The following is a 12,307-nucleotide window of genomic DNA, read 5'->3' as shown; positions in this document are numbered from 1 at the left end:
GCTTTCTTTATTCTCTTGTGAGGCTATCTTATCAGGATTTTCAACAGCCAAGAACTCTGTAGAAAAACATGGAGGAACAAGAATCATTTAATTCCCATATCCTTCTATAAAATAAAAAGTAGAAATGTTTCATTTATTAAATTTGCATTAGCTATTGCTCTCAGAAGATAGTTTAATGGAAGTTAGAGATATGGCTCAGTGGTTCAGAGGACCCAGGTTCAATTCCCAGCACCTACAAGATGGCTCACAACCATCTATAACTGCTGTTCCAGGGGATCCGAAGCCTCTTCTGACTTCTATGGGCTCCTGTGTATATGTATAATACACACACTTATAGACACACGCAAGTAAAAGAAAACATTTTTCTTAGAAAATATCTGAACAGTGTAATACATAAGCATAATTCACCCACTAATTACAGGTTAAACTGCCCCAAGTAATGAAGCCAAGGACAGGAGAGAGCACACAGACAGCGGAAGTCATCTGTTACCAGTCTCATTAACGGAGAGTGAGGCCGCAACCAGCATCCTCTGGTGCAGGTCAGCAGGGCTGTCGCTGATGACGACAGAGTTGATGCTCTCCTTCTCGATCCACACACATCTAGGAAGAAGCAGCAGGGCACAAGCTGTTGCCCCACTGGCCAGGTGGTGGGACATGCCAGCCTATAAGTGAACCTCAAAAGATGATTGCACAGGCAAATGCCACATGCACAGGTCCTGGGCCCCTCCCTTGTGCCAGTTCTCCCCTTCCTCTAGGTACCACCCATACCCGAGTTCTCAAACCTCTTTTTGTTCCCTTGCTCCATCAGTAGCCACAGAAGTTACTGCCTGCCTTCCGGCAGAGTGGGCATGGTGTGGCCCACCATCTGCCTCACCACCCCACTTCCTCTGAGAAGAGATATCAAGCTTCTTATCTGTCAGCACTGCCTTTAACTTTGTCCCATTTCTGAAAGTGCTCGTGAAGCTGCCGGTGTCCACACCTCTTCTCTGCTTCAGGTTACACTGGGGACCAGGCTCACAGGCCTGCTCTTGCCAAGAATTTAGAGTACGTCCCAGCCTTCACTGTGCACGAGGCCTCCTGGAGACAGGGCCTGCGCACCTGAACCTACTGCCAGTCCTCAGAAACGCTCAGAGGAGCTAGTGTTGCCCAGAGCGGTCCTTAGAAAATGTACGTTTAAGCTTTTCAACTCTGTTCCGATACATCTGAAAAGAGATTTAAACTTGCTATCTGTCAGCAAGTCTGCACTCCCTTCTCCCTCCACCCAATTCTCTGGTTGTACTTAACTTACCCAAAGTTCTCACAGATACAAACTCTCAAATTTAGGTCTACACACTGTCACTAGGACCACCCCTCAACCCTCACCCTCTCCCCTACACTATATCATAGCAACACCTTGCAGTAAAGGATTCAGGAAGTTCTGGAAAACCTCAAGTGTGGCCTTCAAAGTATAGCCAGGCCCCTGTGGCCCCCTACACTGTCACCAGTTTTCTGTCACCATTCAATCCACAGGATTACTGAAGATGACAACTGAATTTTATTCACCACTGTTTCCCAGATAAAAATGCTTCCAGAAAACAGGTCACTCAACAGTCCCGGCACCTGCTGAGTGATAGCTATGACCAGAATAGAAGAAACTCAGAACTCCACTGTCGAGCTGTTTCCATTGTCAAGGGAAAGAATGTCTCATATCTGACAGAGGAGGGACATCAGGGATGTGCTAAAACACTCTTGCAGCTTATATACAAAGTCAAATTCATTCCTGATGAGGTCTACAGATAAGGAAATAAAAATATTTCATAGGAAAATTAATTTAAGTCATACCTGAATTTGGATATTCTGGTCAGACTATGGCATTTCAGCTCATAAGGGTTAAAGGGCCCATGGAGAACAGCCTGCACATACAAAATATATGTTACCATCAAACAATAAGCCACTAAATATAAATGGTGGCAGTTCCCAAGTTGGTTCATACTTAACAAGATTAGGATCTGGTGGAACAAACCAATCCTTTTAAGCACTAAGAAAACTGAGGCAGGAGGATTATGAGTTCAGGCCCACTTGAGCTAGCTGATACAACTCCCTCAGAAGAAAGAAGAAAGAAAGGAAAAAGTAATTTGCATTGGGAAGACAGGCTCAGAGGTAGAATGCTTTTCTAGCACTGCAAAAGACCAAAAAGAAAAAGGGAGGAGGAGGAGAAGGGGAAGAAAGGAAAGGAAGAAAAGAGGAAAAAAAGGGAAATAAGAAGAGGAGCAGGAAGAAGATGACAAAAGGAAGAAGAGGAGGAGGGGTTGGAGAGATCTTTCTTAGGAATACAGGTCCTGGAAAGAGCAGCAGACTCACACTGCTCAGTAGGTGAGGGTACCTGCTGCCAAGCTAAAGGACCTGAGTTCGAGTCCCAGCACCCACATGGAAGACAGAACTGACTCTCACACACAAACAACAACAACGATAACAAAGGTAAAAACGAAATAAGGAGGATGAGGTGTCGAGGCACAAGCTTATGATAGATGCAGCACTCAGACACTGAGGCCAGATGATCACCACTGCAAAGCAGCCTGGGATACATAGTGAAACCCTGTCTCAAAGAGTAAAAAGCAAGGCTGGGAGTTGTCCAGTGGGTAAAGACATTTGCTGCCAAGCCTAAGGACCTGAGTTCAATCCCCACACCCCACATGGTGGAACAAAAGAACCAATTCCACGGTTGTCCTCTGACTTCCACAGGCATACCATGCCACATGTATGACCCTACAAATACATATAAAGAGACCCCAAAAAATGTAATTAAAAATTAAAATAGCCTGGCAGTGGTGGTGCACACATTTAATCCCAGCATTCAGGAGGCAGGCAGATCCCTGTGAGTTCAAGGCCAGGCTGGTGTACAGAATAAGTTCCAGTACAGGCTCCAAAGCTAAACAGAGAAACTTCGTCTCAAAAACAAAACAAAAAATGAAATAAAATACAACAGGAAGAAAGAAAACCCATCATAGGTATAGCCCAACCCTTGGCAAATAATGCAGAATGAATAAGTTTTAAGAGCACATTTTAAATAGGTCCTAAGAATCACCTTGCAGTTTGGAGCACCCAGCCGATTGGAAGCAAAGCTCTCCAACAGAATCTGGATGAGATGCTTCTCGTCATCCTTCATAGGAGAGGACATAGAAGCATCTGGCATGGTTTCCACTGACTTAGCAAAGAAACCCTTGAGGACTTCATAGCTTTGCTGAATGGAACAAGAAATGTTTATTTTATTAAAGGCAAAATTGAAGGAAAAGAATGAATTTCATATAGATATAATCTTATTCTAATTTGAATGCCATGAATATACAGGGAAATAATTTTTATCAAGCTCATTTTTAAATTCAAACAAAAATAAAGACTTTAACTACATTTCTAACATGATAGAATTTTAGAGGATCAACCACTTTTCAGAAAAGAACACACATTAAAAGCAGCTACCTAATAAGAGTGATTTATTTATGGGCTGGAGAGATGGCTCAGTAGTTAAGATACCAGCTGTTATTCCAGAGGACCTGAGTTCAAGTCCCAGCACCCTCAAAGCAGCTCACAACCATCTGTTACTCCAGTCCGAGGGGCTCTGTGGACACCAGGCATGTATGAGATACAGACACACATGCAGGTGAAACATCCATACGCATAGAATAAGTTTTTTAAAGACATGATCTCCTATAGCCCAAGGTAGCCTCAAACTTGACTATATAGTTGAGGATGGCCTTGAACTTCTGATCCTTCTGTCTCTATCTCTTGAGAGCTGGGATTTGAGGCCCGTTTCACATGCCCAGTTTACAGATTCTTTTACTTTTATTGTGTGCTTTATTTACAGACAATTTACTTCCCTATGCTGGAGTGGGAATGCCCCCTTCAAGAGCTACTGACTAACGAAAACCTCAGTACCAGGTATAAGAAATCTCAGAGTTTTTGATCAAAGGAGTCCAAGAGACTCCCAAAACAATATAAGCTATTGCTGTTGCCTTTGGTTGCCTCCCAGAAGTTGAAGGTAAGTGTCACTATTGAAGACACCAGGTACTTCAGACGCGGGACTCAGGTGAATTGAACTGGATCTGACCTGAACGTCTCCTCCTGGAGGAGGAGCTTTCATAGTCCAAGAAGGTGCCATACAAGCTGCCAAGGTAGAAAAGCAATCACTAGTCCTGCCCGGCTGTGATGCCTGTGAGACACAATGACCAGCACGGCAGGACATCCCTAAAGGAGCAATGGTGGCACCCACGTCTTAGTGGTAATCGGCAATCAGTAGTTAATTGGACTTGAGGCCCACTCAACAGGAAGGAACTTATGCCTGGTACTGGAAACTTATCCAAGTAAGTTCCTGTGGCTACTGAGGTCATAGATCAGAGAAGAACCTACTCCTTGCCTGGCGGTGGTGGCACACGCCTTTAACCCCAACACTTGGGAGACAGAGGCAGGTGGATCTCTCTGAGTTCAAGGCTAGAGAGAGTTGCAGGCTCCAAAGCTACAGAGAAACCCTATCTCGAAACAAAACAAAACCCAACAAACAAACAAACAAACAAACAAACACAAGAACCGACTCCTGCCACTGTGGGCAGTGGAGGATGTCTTGAGTAAAGAGCAGATGACGGCGGAGGTGGCGCACCCCTTTAATCCCAGCACTTGGGAGGCAGAGGCACGCGGATCTCTGTGAGTTCGAGACCAGCCTGGTCTACAGAGCTAGTTCCAAGACAGGCTCCAAAGCCACAGAGAAATCCTGTCTCGAAAAAACCAAAAAAAAAAAAAAAAGAGCAGATGAAGTCCTGAGTGAATGCATATTGTTGACATGGGCATGGCCTGAGACCAGTGAAAACTGGCAAAATTTTCTTCTGCTCCAAGTCCCTAGTGCATACAAAGGATTGACAAGTGCACTTTCCTCTTCCTGGGACATTTGCAGCCTGAGACCTCTCACCTACAGACCTCCTACCGAGACTCTTAACTCCTCCCCAAGGTGCTGTACTTAACAAAAGTGCTGAGGGCCAGGTGGTGGTGCACGCCTTTAATCCCAGCACTCTGGAGGCAGAGGCAGGTGGGTTTCTGTGAGCTCGAGGCCAACCTGGTCTACAGACTGAGTTCCAGAACAGGCTCCAAAGCTACAGAGAAATCTTTTTTATTTTATTTATTTATTTATTTTTATTTATTTATTAAAGATTTCTGCCTCCTCCCCGCCACCGCCTCCCATTTCCCTCCCCCTCCCCCGATCAAGTGCCCCTCCCTCGTCATCCCAAAGAGCAATCAGGGTTCCCTGCCCTGTGGGAAGTTCAAGGACTACCCACCTCCATCCAGGTTGAAAAAAAACATGTGCTGGGGGTCCCGGTTGTTGCTGTGATAGTTGGGGCCACTCCGCCACAGTGGGCACAGCCACCTGACCGCCACTTTTCCGTGCATATGCATCTGTTCTTTTCTCATTTCCTCACCAGCCAGTCAGGTTTCCAGACCCAAGTCACAAGGAACACCATATGCCACTTTATAAAACTGGTATAACCCCTAAATTCATTCTAATACTTATGCCTACAGATAATTATAGCTCTCACACCTCATTAGCAAAGCACCTTTTGCAGCAGAGATCATTTTAGAAAGCCACGACTGGATAAACGCAAAGGACAATTCCTCAGCCCCAATTGCTATGTCTACAACACAAGACCCACACCTAAGGCTCGGGGACCATTGTGGGAGCTGGGGTGGAAAGACTGTAAGAGCCAGAGGGCCTGTAATATGCTTCAAGGTAGCCACTCTAGAAACGAGAGGGAAGCTACCACCATAAAACCTCAACAATATAACTGCTTGAGCAGCCTGAAGACCTGAGTGATAGCCACACCAATAGACATGCTACCTTGGAAAGGGGAACCTCACAGGGCCCCACCTCCAGAGGAAGAGCGATAGGAAATCAATAACTCCAGAGGGAAAATTAGTCTTCATGGGGATGAGCCCCTAACTGACCATCTAATGCTAAGCAGCCAGCCCTGCAAACATACACACACACAAGCAACACTACATGGACTCAGTGGGTTGTATTTACATGTGGACACACTTACTACATGTGTAACAATAGCAGAGATAGAGGCTATGAATTCGAAAGGGAGGGAGGGGGAAGTAGGGGAGGAACTGCAAGGAGAAGGAAAGAAATGATGTAATTATATTGCAATTTTTGAAGATTTGTAAATAAAAATCTTAAAAAGAAGTCAAAAGAAAATTTGAAATGGTTAATATACATGAGATGCTCACTGACTACTTGCATTATGGAAATAATTTTTAGATTCCATTTAAAAAATAAATCTCAAATATAGAATAGTTTCAAATTAATTTCCACTTCTAAAAGAAAATAATTGATTAGGAAGCTGCCCAGAATAGCATGCATCCAGCATAGCACAGTCCTTAGGAAATGAAGAAGACACTTAGAGCAGTGGGTCTTGACCCCTTTGGGGTCGCTTATCAAATATTTACATTGTGATCCATAACAATAGCAAAATTACAGTTATGAAGTAACAATAAAAATAATTTTATGGCTGGGGTCACCATATGACAAATGACATTAAAGGTTCATAAAGTTAGGAAGGCTGAGAACTCCTGCTTTAGACGACTCCCAAAACTCAACAACCAACACCTCCATCATGACCTACTCTATTCCTCAGTGCTAGCTCCCTCCCAATCTGCCCAGCCTCCCAGCATGCACTTGTGCTCTCACAAAGAAGAACCCCACTGTAGTGGCATGCGCCTTTAATCCCAGCACTCGGGATGCAGTGCTCTCTGTGAGTTTAAGGCCAGCCCGGTCTACAGAGAAAGCTCCAGGACAGGCTCCCCAAACTACAGAGAAACCTTGTCTCCAAAAGCCAAAAAAGATGCATACTTTTGACTCATAGGACTCCTCTGCGAGCTCAGCGTGGCCCTCCCTGATGAGAACGTCCCTGATGTTGACAGCATCCTGGGTGCCCGAGTACCGGTACACGTCCACATGCAGGACACTGTGCACAATGGAGAACACCTTCACCAGGAGAGGACAGCCGCTGACCAGGGAAGTGAAGCGCCCATTGGCCCCACCACTCCAGTGCTCTCCACAGATCAGAGACTTTGCTGACGGCCGCATTTTGCAGATTTTGAATTCCAAAGCCTATAGAACAGAGAGAAGTTTTACAAGTGAACAGAATGCAAGCACTAGAGTCTACAGAAATGTGACTGTTAGTCATCCCAAAAACAGTCCTGAAAACTACGAGGACTGAGGGTTCCCACTAAGTAAACGTGACGGCTTCATTTTTTTTTTGAATTTATTGTGGAGAGAGTCTCACTATGGCTAGCTTGGAACACAGTATGTAGACCAGGCTATAATGAATTCACAGATATCCGCGTGCCCCTGCTGCTCTAGTACTAGGATTGTGTATGTGTCAGCACACCAAGCTGGCTTCACTTTTCTTTCTTTTTTTTTTTTTTTTGAGACAGGGTTTCTCTGTCTGACTGTCCTGGAACTCATGCTATAGACCAGACCAGGCTGGCCTTGAACCCACAGAGATCCACCTGCCTCTGCCTCCCAAGTGCTGGGATTAAGGTCGCGCACCACCACCGCCACCTTGCCTGGCTACATTTTTATCCCTAGCATTAGTTTAAATAAATTTGAGTGCGTTCTTGCTGGGAAAAGAGCATGTGAGACCAGTCCCCAAACACTACACCCAGAGCCAACAGAGCCTGAGCAAACAGCACCAGAAGACACCAGCAGTGGTTTGAGTACAAATGGTCCCCCGAAGGTTCATAATTTGAATGCTTAGTCATCAGGGAGTGGAACTTTTTGAGAGGACTAGAAAGATTTCTCATCTTGTGTGGCCTTGTTGGAGGAAGTATGGTTTCAAAACCCCGTGCCAGGTTCTGTCTGTCTCTGTTTGCAAATCAGGATATAACTCTCAGCTACGACTCCAGTCTGCCTGCCACCACACTCTCTACCATGATGACAATGGACCGTGCCTCTCAAACTGTCAACAAGCCCCCAATTGTATGATTTCTTTTATAACAGCAGCCTTGGTCATGGTCTCACAGCAGTGGAACAGTGACTAAGACGATTATAAAGTTTCTCTTGCTCTGTACATTCTGATTTCCTCCAGGGCTAATACTGGCAGCAATACTCTGGCACTGTAATATTTAAGAGGAGATGCCAAGTTTGGCTAGTGTAACCAGTCCTTCTCTGTTATGGACGCCAGCTGTGACGGCCAAGGTGACCTCTGGCAAGTTTTCTTCTGGTATTCACCACTCACTCCACAGAGTCTTCTCTACCTTACCTGAAATGGAAGCTCCAGAAACTGGCAGGGGATCTCCCTCAGCAGATCTAGGTCGACATGAGACCTATTCCCATAGTCTACAAAGAACACCTATAAGACAAAGAAAACGAATACTCAGACTCTACAGAGAGGATCTCAACCTGGCTCTCTTTGGACAGTGGGAATGCAGTGGCCTTCGCTGCTCCTGCAGCTGCACAGATGGTGTTTTTCAGCCCCATTCTTTATTTGCTTTTTTAAGAGACAGTATCTCTATGTATATAGCCTTGGCTATTTCGGAACACACTATGTAGATCAGATTGGCCTTGAATTCACAGAGGCCTGCCTCTACCTCCCAAGTGTCGGATTTAAAGGTGTGAACCACTGCATCCAACTGTTAATTTATGTCATTTCATTCCTACCTTTAACAACGAAAGATTTTATACTTTTAATATGTGTGTGCACTACATGTATGCAGTGCTCATGAAGGCCAGAAGAGGGTACTAGATCCCCAGGTCTGGAGCTATAAGTGGTTGTTAGCCTCCATAAGAGTGCTGGAAATTGAACCTGGGTCCTCTGGAAGAGCAGCTAGTGCTCTTAACCACTAAGCCATCTCTCCAGTCCCAAGATTTTCTATAAATTTCTAGGCTTATTTCCTTACTTGCTCAGTGATCTGTTAACAGAAAAACATACCTCAGCAGAATGTCCAGAAACATAAAGGATTTGAGCTCTAAAGTAGTTCTTCTTGTTGTGGTCAGTAAAAGGTGCCAGGCAGACCAAGTCTGGATGTGGGTGGACAGGCAGAGGGACTAGTTCTAGCTGGTTTATCTCAGCAGTCAGTTTTTTCAGAAGCTCTGCATTCCTTTCATCAATCCTGTACCCCCAGAAGTGCCCGACTTCTACCACCTGGAAGGGAAGAGGATGCACAGAACTAGGCTCCAAGTGGGTCCGCACAGCCCTTTGAGCAGGCTCCTCCCTGCATCCACCTGTGCTCCACAGGTTTCCACAGTCTTGATGAAGGAAGGAGGGGCTTCTTGCAATCAAGAGCAACAAGTGCATGTACCATGCCCTGTCCTCGGAGGTGGACTCAGCAGGTCCAAATCCTGAAGGCTTTGAGAGGTCTGGATTTAGCCCAGATAAGTCAATACCACAGAGACTCTGATGCCCTCTGAGCTGCTGAGTCCATGAATAAGAACAGCATGTGAGTCTGGAGAGAAACTCAACACTGCATTAAGACCCCCACCCCTGGGACAGCTTCCCCATGGCTGCCTCAGGCCACAAGGGCCACAGTCACCAGTTCCCACCTGTTTGGATTCCAGATTTCTACATGAGATTTCCCAAAGAAGTACAGCTGTAGATTTACTGGAAAGAGTTCATACTTGCTTATTTTTTTGTGCTTGAGTTTAAACCCAGGACCTCAAATATGCTAGACAGGAGTTTCACTTCTAAGATTCATCCCCCAGCTCAATGCAAGGCATTTTATTTTAAAGAAATAAAAAACATACCCAAATAATACTTTCAATACTAATTTTGTTGATGCAAACAATTATGCAGCATGTATCATGTCAACTAATTTTTTAAGTTTTATCTTGTCAAATGTTTAGGGTTTTTGTTTGTTGTTGTTGTTGAGGTAGGGTCTCAGTGTGTAGCTCTGGCTTGCTTAGAACTCTCTCTAAAGACCAAGCTAGCCTTCACAGCAACCTGCCTCTGCCACCTAAGTACTGGGATTAAAGGTGTGTACCACCACAGTGGGCTATTTTAGCATTATTTAAACCTCGACATTCTAAAAATTAACTTTTATTCAAGAATAACTTCTTGCCTTCCATTTTGTCCACATTCTAATTTCACAAGCACAGTCATTCATATTCGGCCGCATGCACCAGTCTGCGCACAGGTGCACACACATGAACCTGCTTCGTGACCAGTTTCTACAGATGTGGGGGTGGGAAGCGCTCTAGGGACCCAGTGGCACTCTCACCTCAGTGACATCAACTGTCAGGAGGAGATCAGCAACTGTCCGAGGTCTGTCCACAGTGTTGAATGAGACTTGCATGGGATCTACAGTCTGCTTCTGGAAGTCCACATTCACCCTGAGTAATGAGTTGGAAAAAAGAAGATAGAAATTAAGTCTGTAAGAAACACTTACACATGTGAATTTCCACCTGACCTGCTCTAATACTTCCAGCGCTACAGTCTGGTTCTTCATCCTCCCGAGGCCCTACCTGTGGGGCTACTGGCAGGTGGTAGAAGCTTTGAGAGGTAGGGTCCAGGCGCCAGCTAACAAGACCAACCAACCATGGACTAAAACGTCCAAAGCCATGAGCCAAAATAACTGTTCCTCTTGCAAGCTGATCATCTCAGCTATTTGTCACAGAAATGGAAAACTGACATAACCAGAAACATTAAGTTTGATCTCACTTCAAAAGGGAATTTTTGGCGACTTCTTGGGTTGTCCTAGAAGTGGTGCATACCTAACAGTAACCATTCCCCTCCAGGGATACATTCTAAAAGATAGACTCTATTTTCAAAAATATAAATTCTAAATCTAGGGCCTGCAATCATTTTTCATTTCAGAAAACTAACTAGAAAATGAAGTTTGTAACTCAGTTGGTAGAGGGCTTGCTTGCCTGGGTGTACCCCCAGTACAGCATAAAACTGGGGGGGCATACTGTGATCCCAGGAGGCATAGCCAGAAGAAGGGGCTAGGGGAAAGGTTAGTGGTTAGGAGTAGCACTGTTCTTCCAGAGGACGGCACTCACCGCTGCCTACAACTCCAGCTCCAGGAGGACCTACAGCCCCGATCTTCATAGGCACCCACAGATAGACACATAAATATGCATAATTAAAAACAACAGGTAAGCCAGGCAGTGGCGGTGCATGCCTTTAATCCCAGCACTCAGAAGGCAGAGGCAGGTGGATCCCTGAGTTCAAAGCCAGCCTGATCTACAGAGTGAGTTCCAGGATAGCCAGGGATACATTGAGAAACTCTGTCTCAGAAAACAAACAAAAGGCATAAATGTTTGTTTGTTTGTTTGTTTTTATAAGGTGGAAGCAGAAAGAACAGAAGTAGTTCAAGATCATCCTCAGCTACAGAAGTTTTTGAGACCAGCCTAGGCTTGACTTTAAAAAGAGCCCACACTTGGCTCAATATTATGTTACTATAAAATACATGATTATCTAACAAGCTCTAGAAATATCATTCACCTCTTAGAGCAGTAAGACAGCAAATGTTACAAGATAGGAAAAACAACTTTAATAAACATAAAATTTTCCTCTTGACACTTTTATCCTAAACTACAGGGAAAGAATGGCAGGAGAGAGCTGGTAAGTAGGCTGGCATCACCTAGCATCAGGCACAAACATCAGCTGTCTGGCTTTGACAAGGACAGACAGGTCTTGGAAGACTAAACCTACCCTTCTCCCAAATGATCAGAAGCCTACACCTGGGCTCAGGCATGGCTCCGCTGGTAAAGTATGAGGATCTGAGTTCTCATGGATCCCCAAACCCATGTAAAAACCCAGAAGTACCGCCTATAACCTCAGCATTGGTTGAGGCACAGAGACAGGTAGGCCCCTGAAGTCCATTGGTCAGACAGTCCAGCCAAATGAATGAGCTTCAACCTCACTGAGTGACCTTGTCTCAAACAGTTAAAAAGACAGTTCACTGCCCCCTGTCCTCCACACCCTGGTGTGAGACAAATGTCAATTATATTTTAAATAAACATTGATTGGCCAGTAGCCAGGCAGGAAGTATAGGCGGAACAATCAGACAGGAAGTAGAGGTGGGTCAATGAGAGCAGGAGAATTCTGGGAAGGAGGAAACCCATTTCTCTGCAGTCTTTGCCCAGCCACAGAAGCAGCAAGATGTGACTGCTTCGCTGAAAAAGGTACTGAGCCATGTGGCTAACACAGATAAGAATAATGGGCTGATATAAGTTATAAGAGTTAATAAGATAGGGCATCTCTTGGGTATATTCCCAGGAGTGGTATTGCTGGGTCCAGGGGTAGGTTGATCCTGAATTTCCTGAGAAACCGAAACACTGATT

General features: G+C 45.0%; 1 protein-coding gene across 2 annotated transcripts in view; it reads right to left on the bottom strand.

The window, feature by feature from the left end:
• Positions 1-12,307, bottom strand: part of Tdrd9 (tudor domain containing 9) — a 118,164-nt gene that overhangs the window by 12,048 nt on the left and 93,809 nt on the right. For both annotated transcript variants that reach the window (XM_026779071.1, XM_005343602.2), the window contains exons 25-31: positions 10,240-10,351; positions 8,955-9,167; positions 8,286-8,375; positions 6,872-7,132; positions 3,065-3,220; positions 1,822-1,892; positions 491-600 (exon numbers count right to left, since the gene is read on the bottom strand). In XM_026779071.1, coding sequence (XP_026634872.1) covers positions 491-600; positions 1,822-1,892; positions 3,065-3,220; positions 6,872-7,132; positions 8,286-8,375; positions 8,955-9,167; positions 10,240-10,351 — 1,013 coding nt within the window. The remainder of the gene's footprint in view (positions 1-490; positions 601-1,821; positions 1,893-3,064; positions 3,221-6,871; positions 7,133-8,285; positions 8,376-8,954; positions 9,168-10,239; positions 10,352-12,307) is intronic.

Source organism: Microtus ochrogaster, chromosome 1 (genome assembly GCF_000317375.1).
Source record: "Microtus ochrogaster isolate Prairie Vole_2 chromosome 1, MicOch1.0, whole genome shotgun sequence".
NCBI lineage: Eukaryota > Metazoa > Chordata > Mammalia > Rodentia > Cricetidae > Microtus > Microtus ochrogaster.
This window is presented reverse-complemented; position numbering and strand designations above follow the sequence as displayed.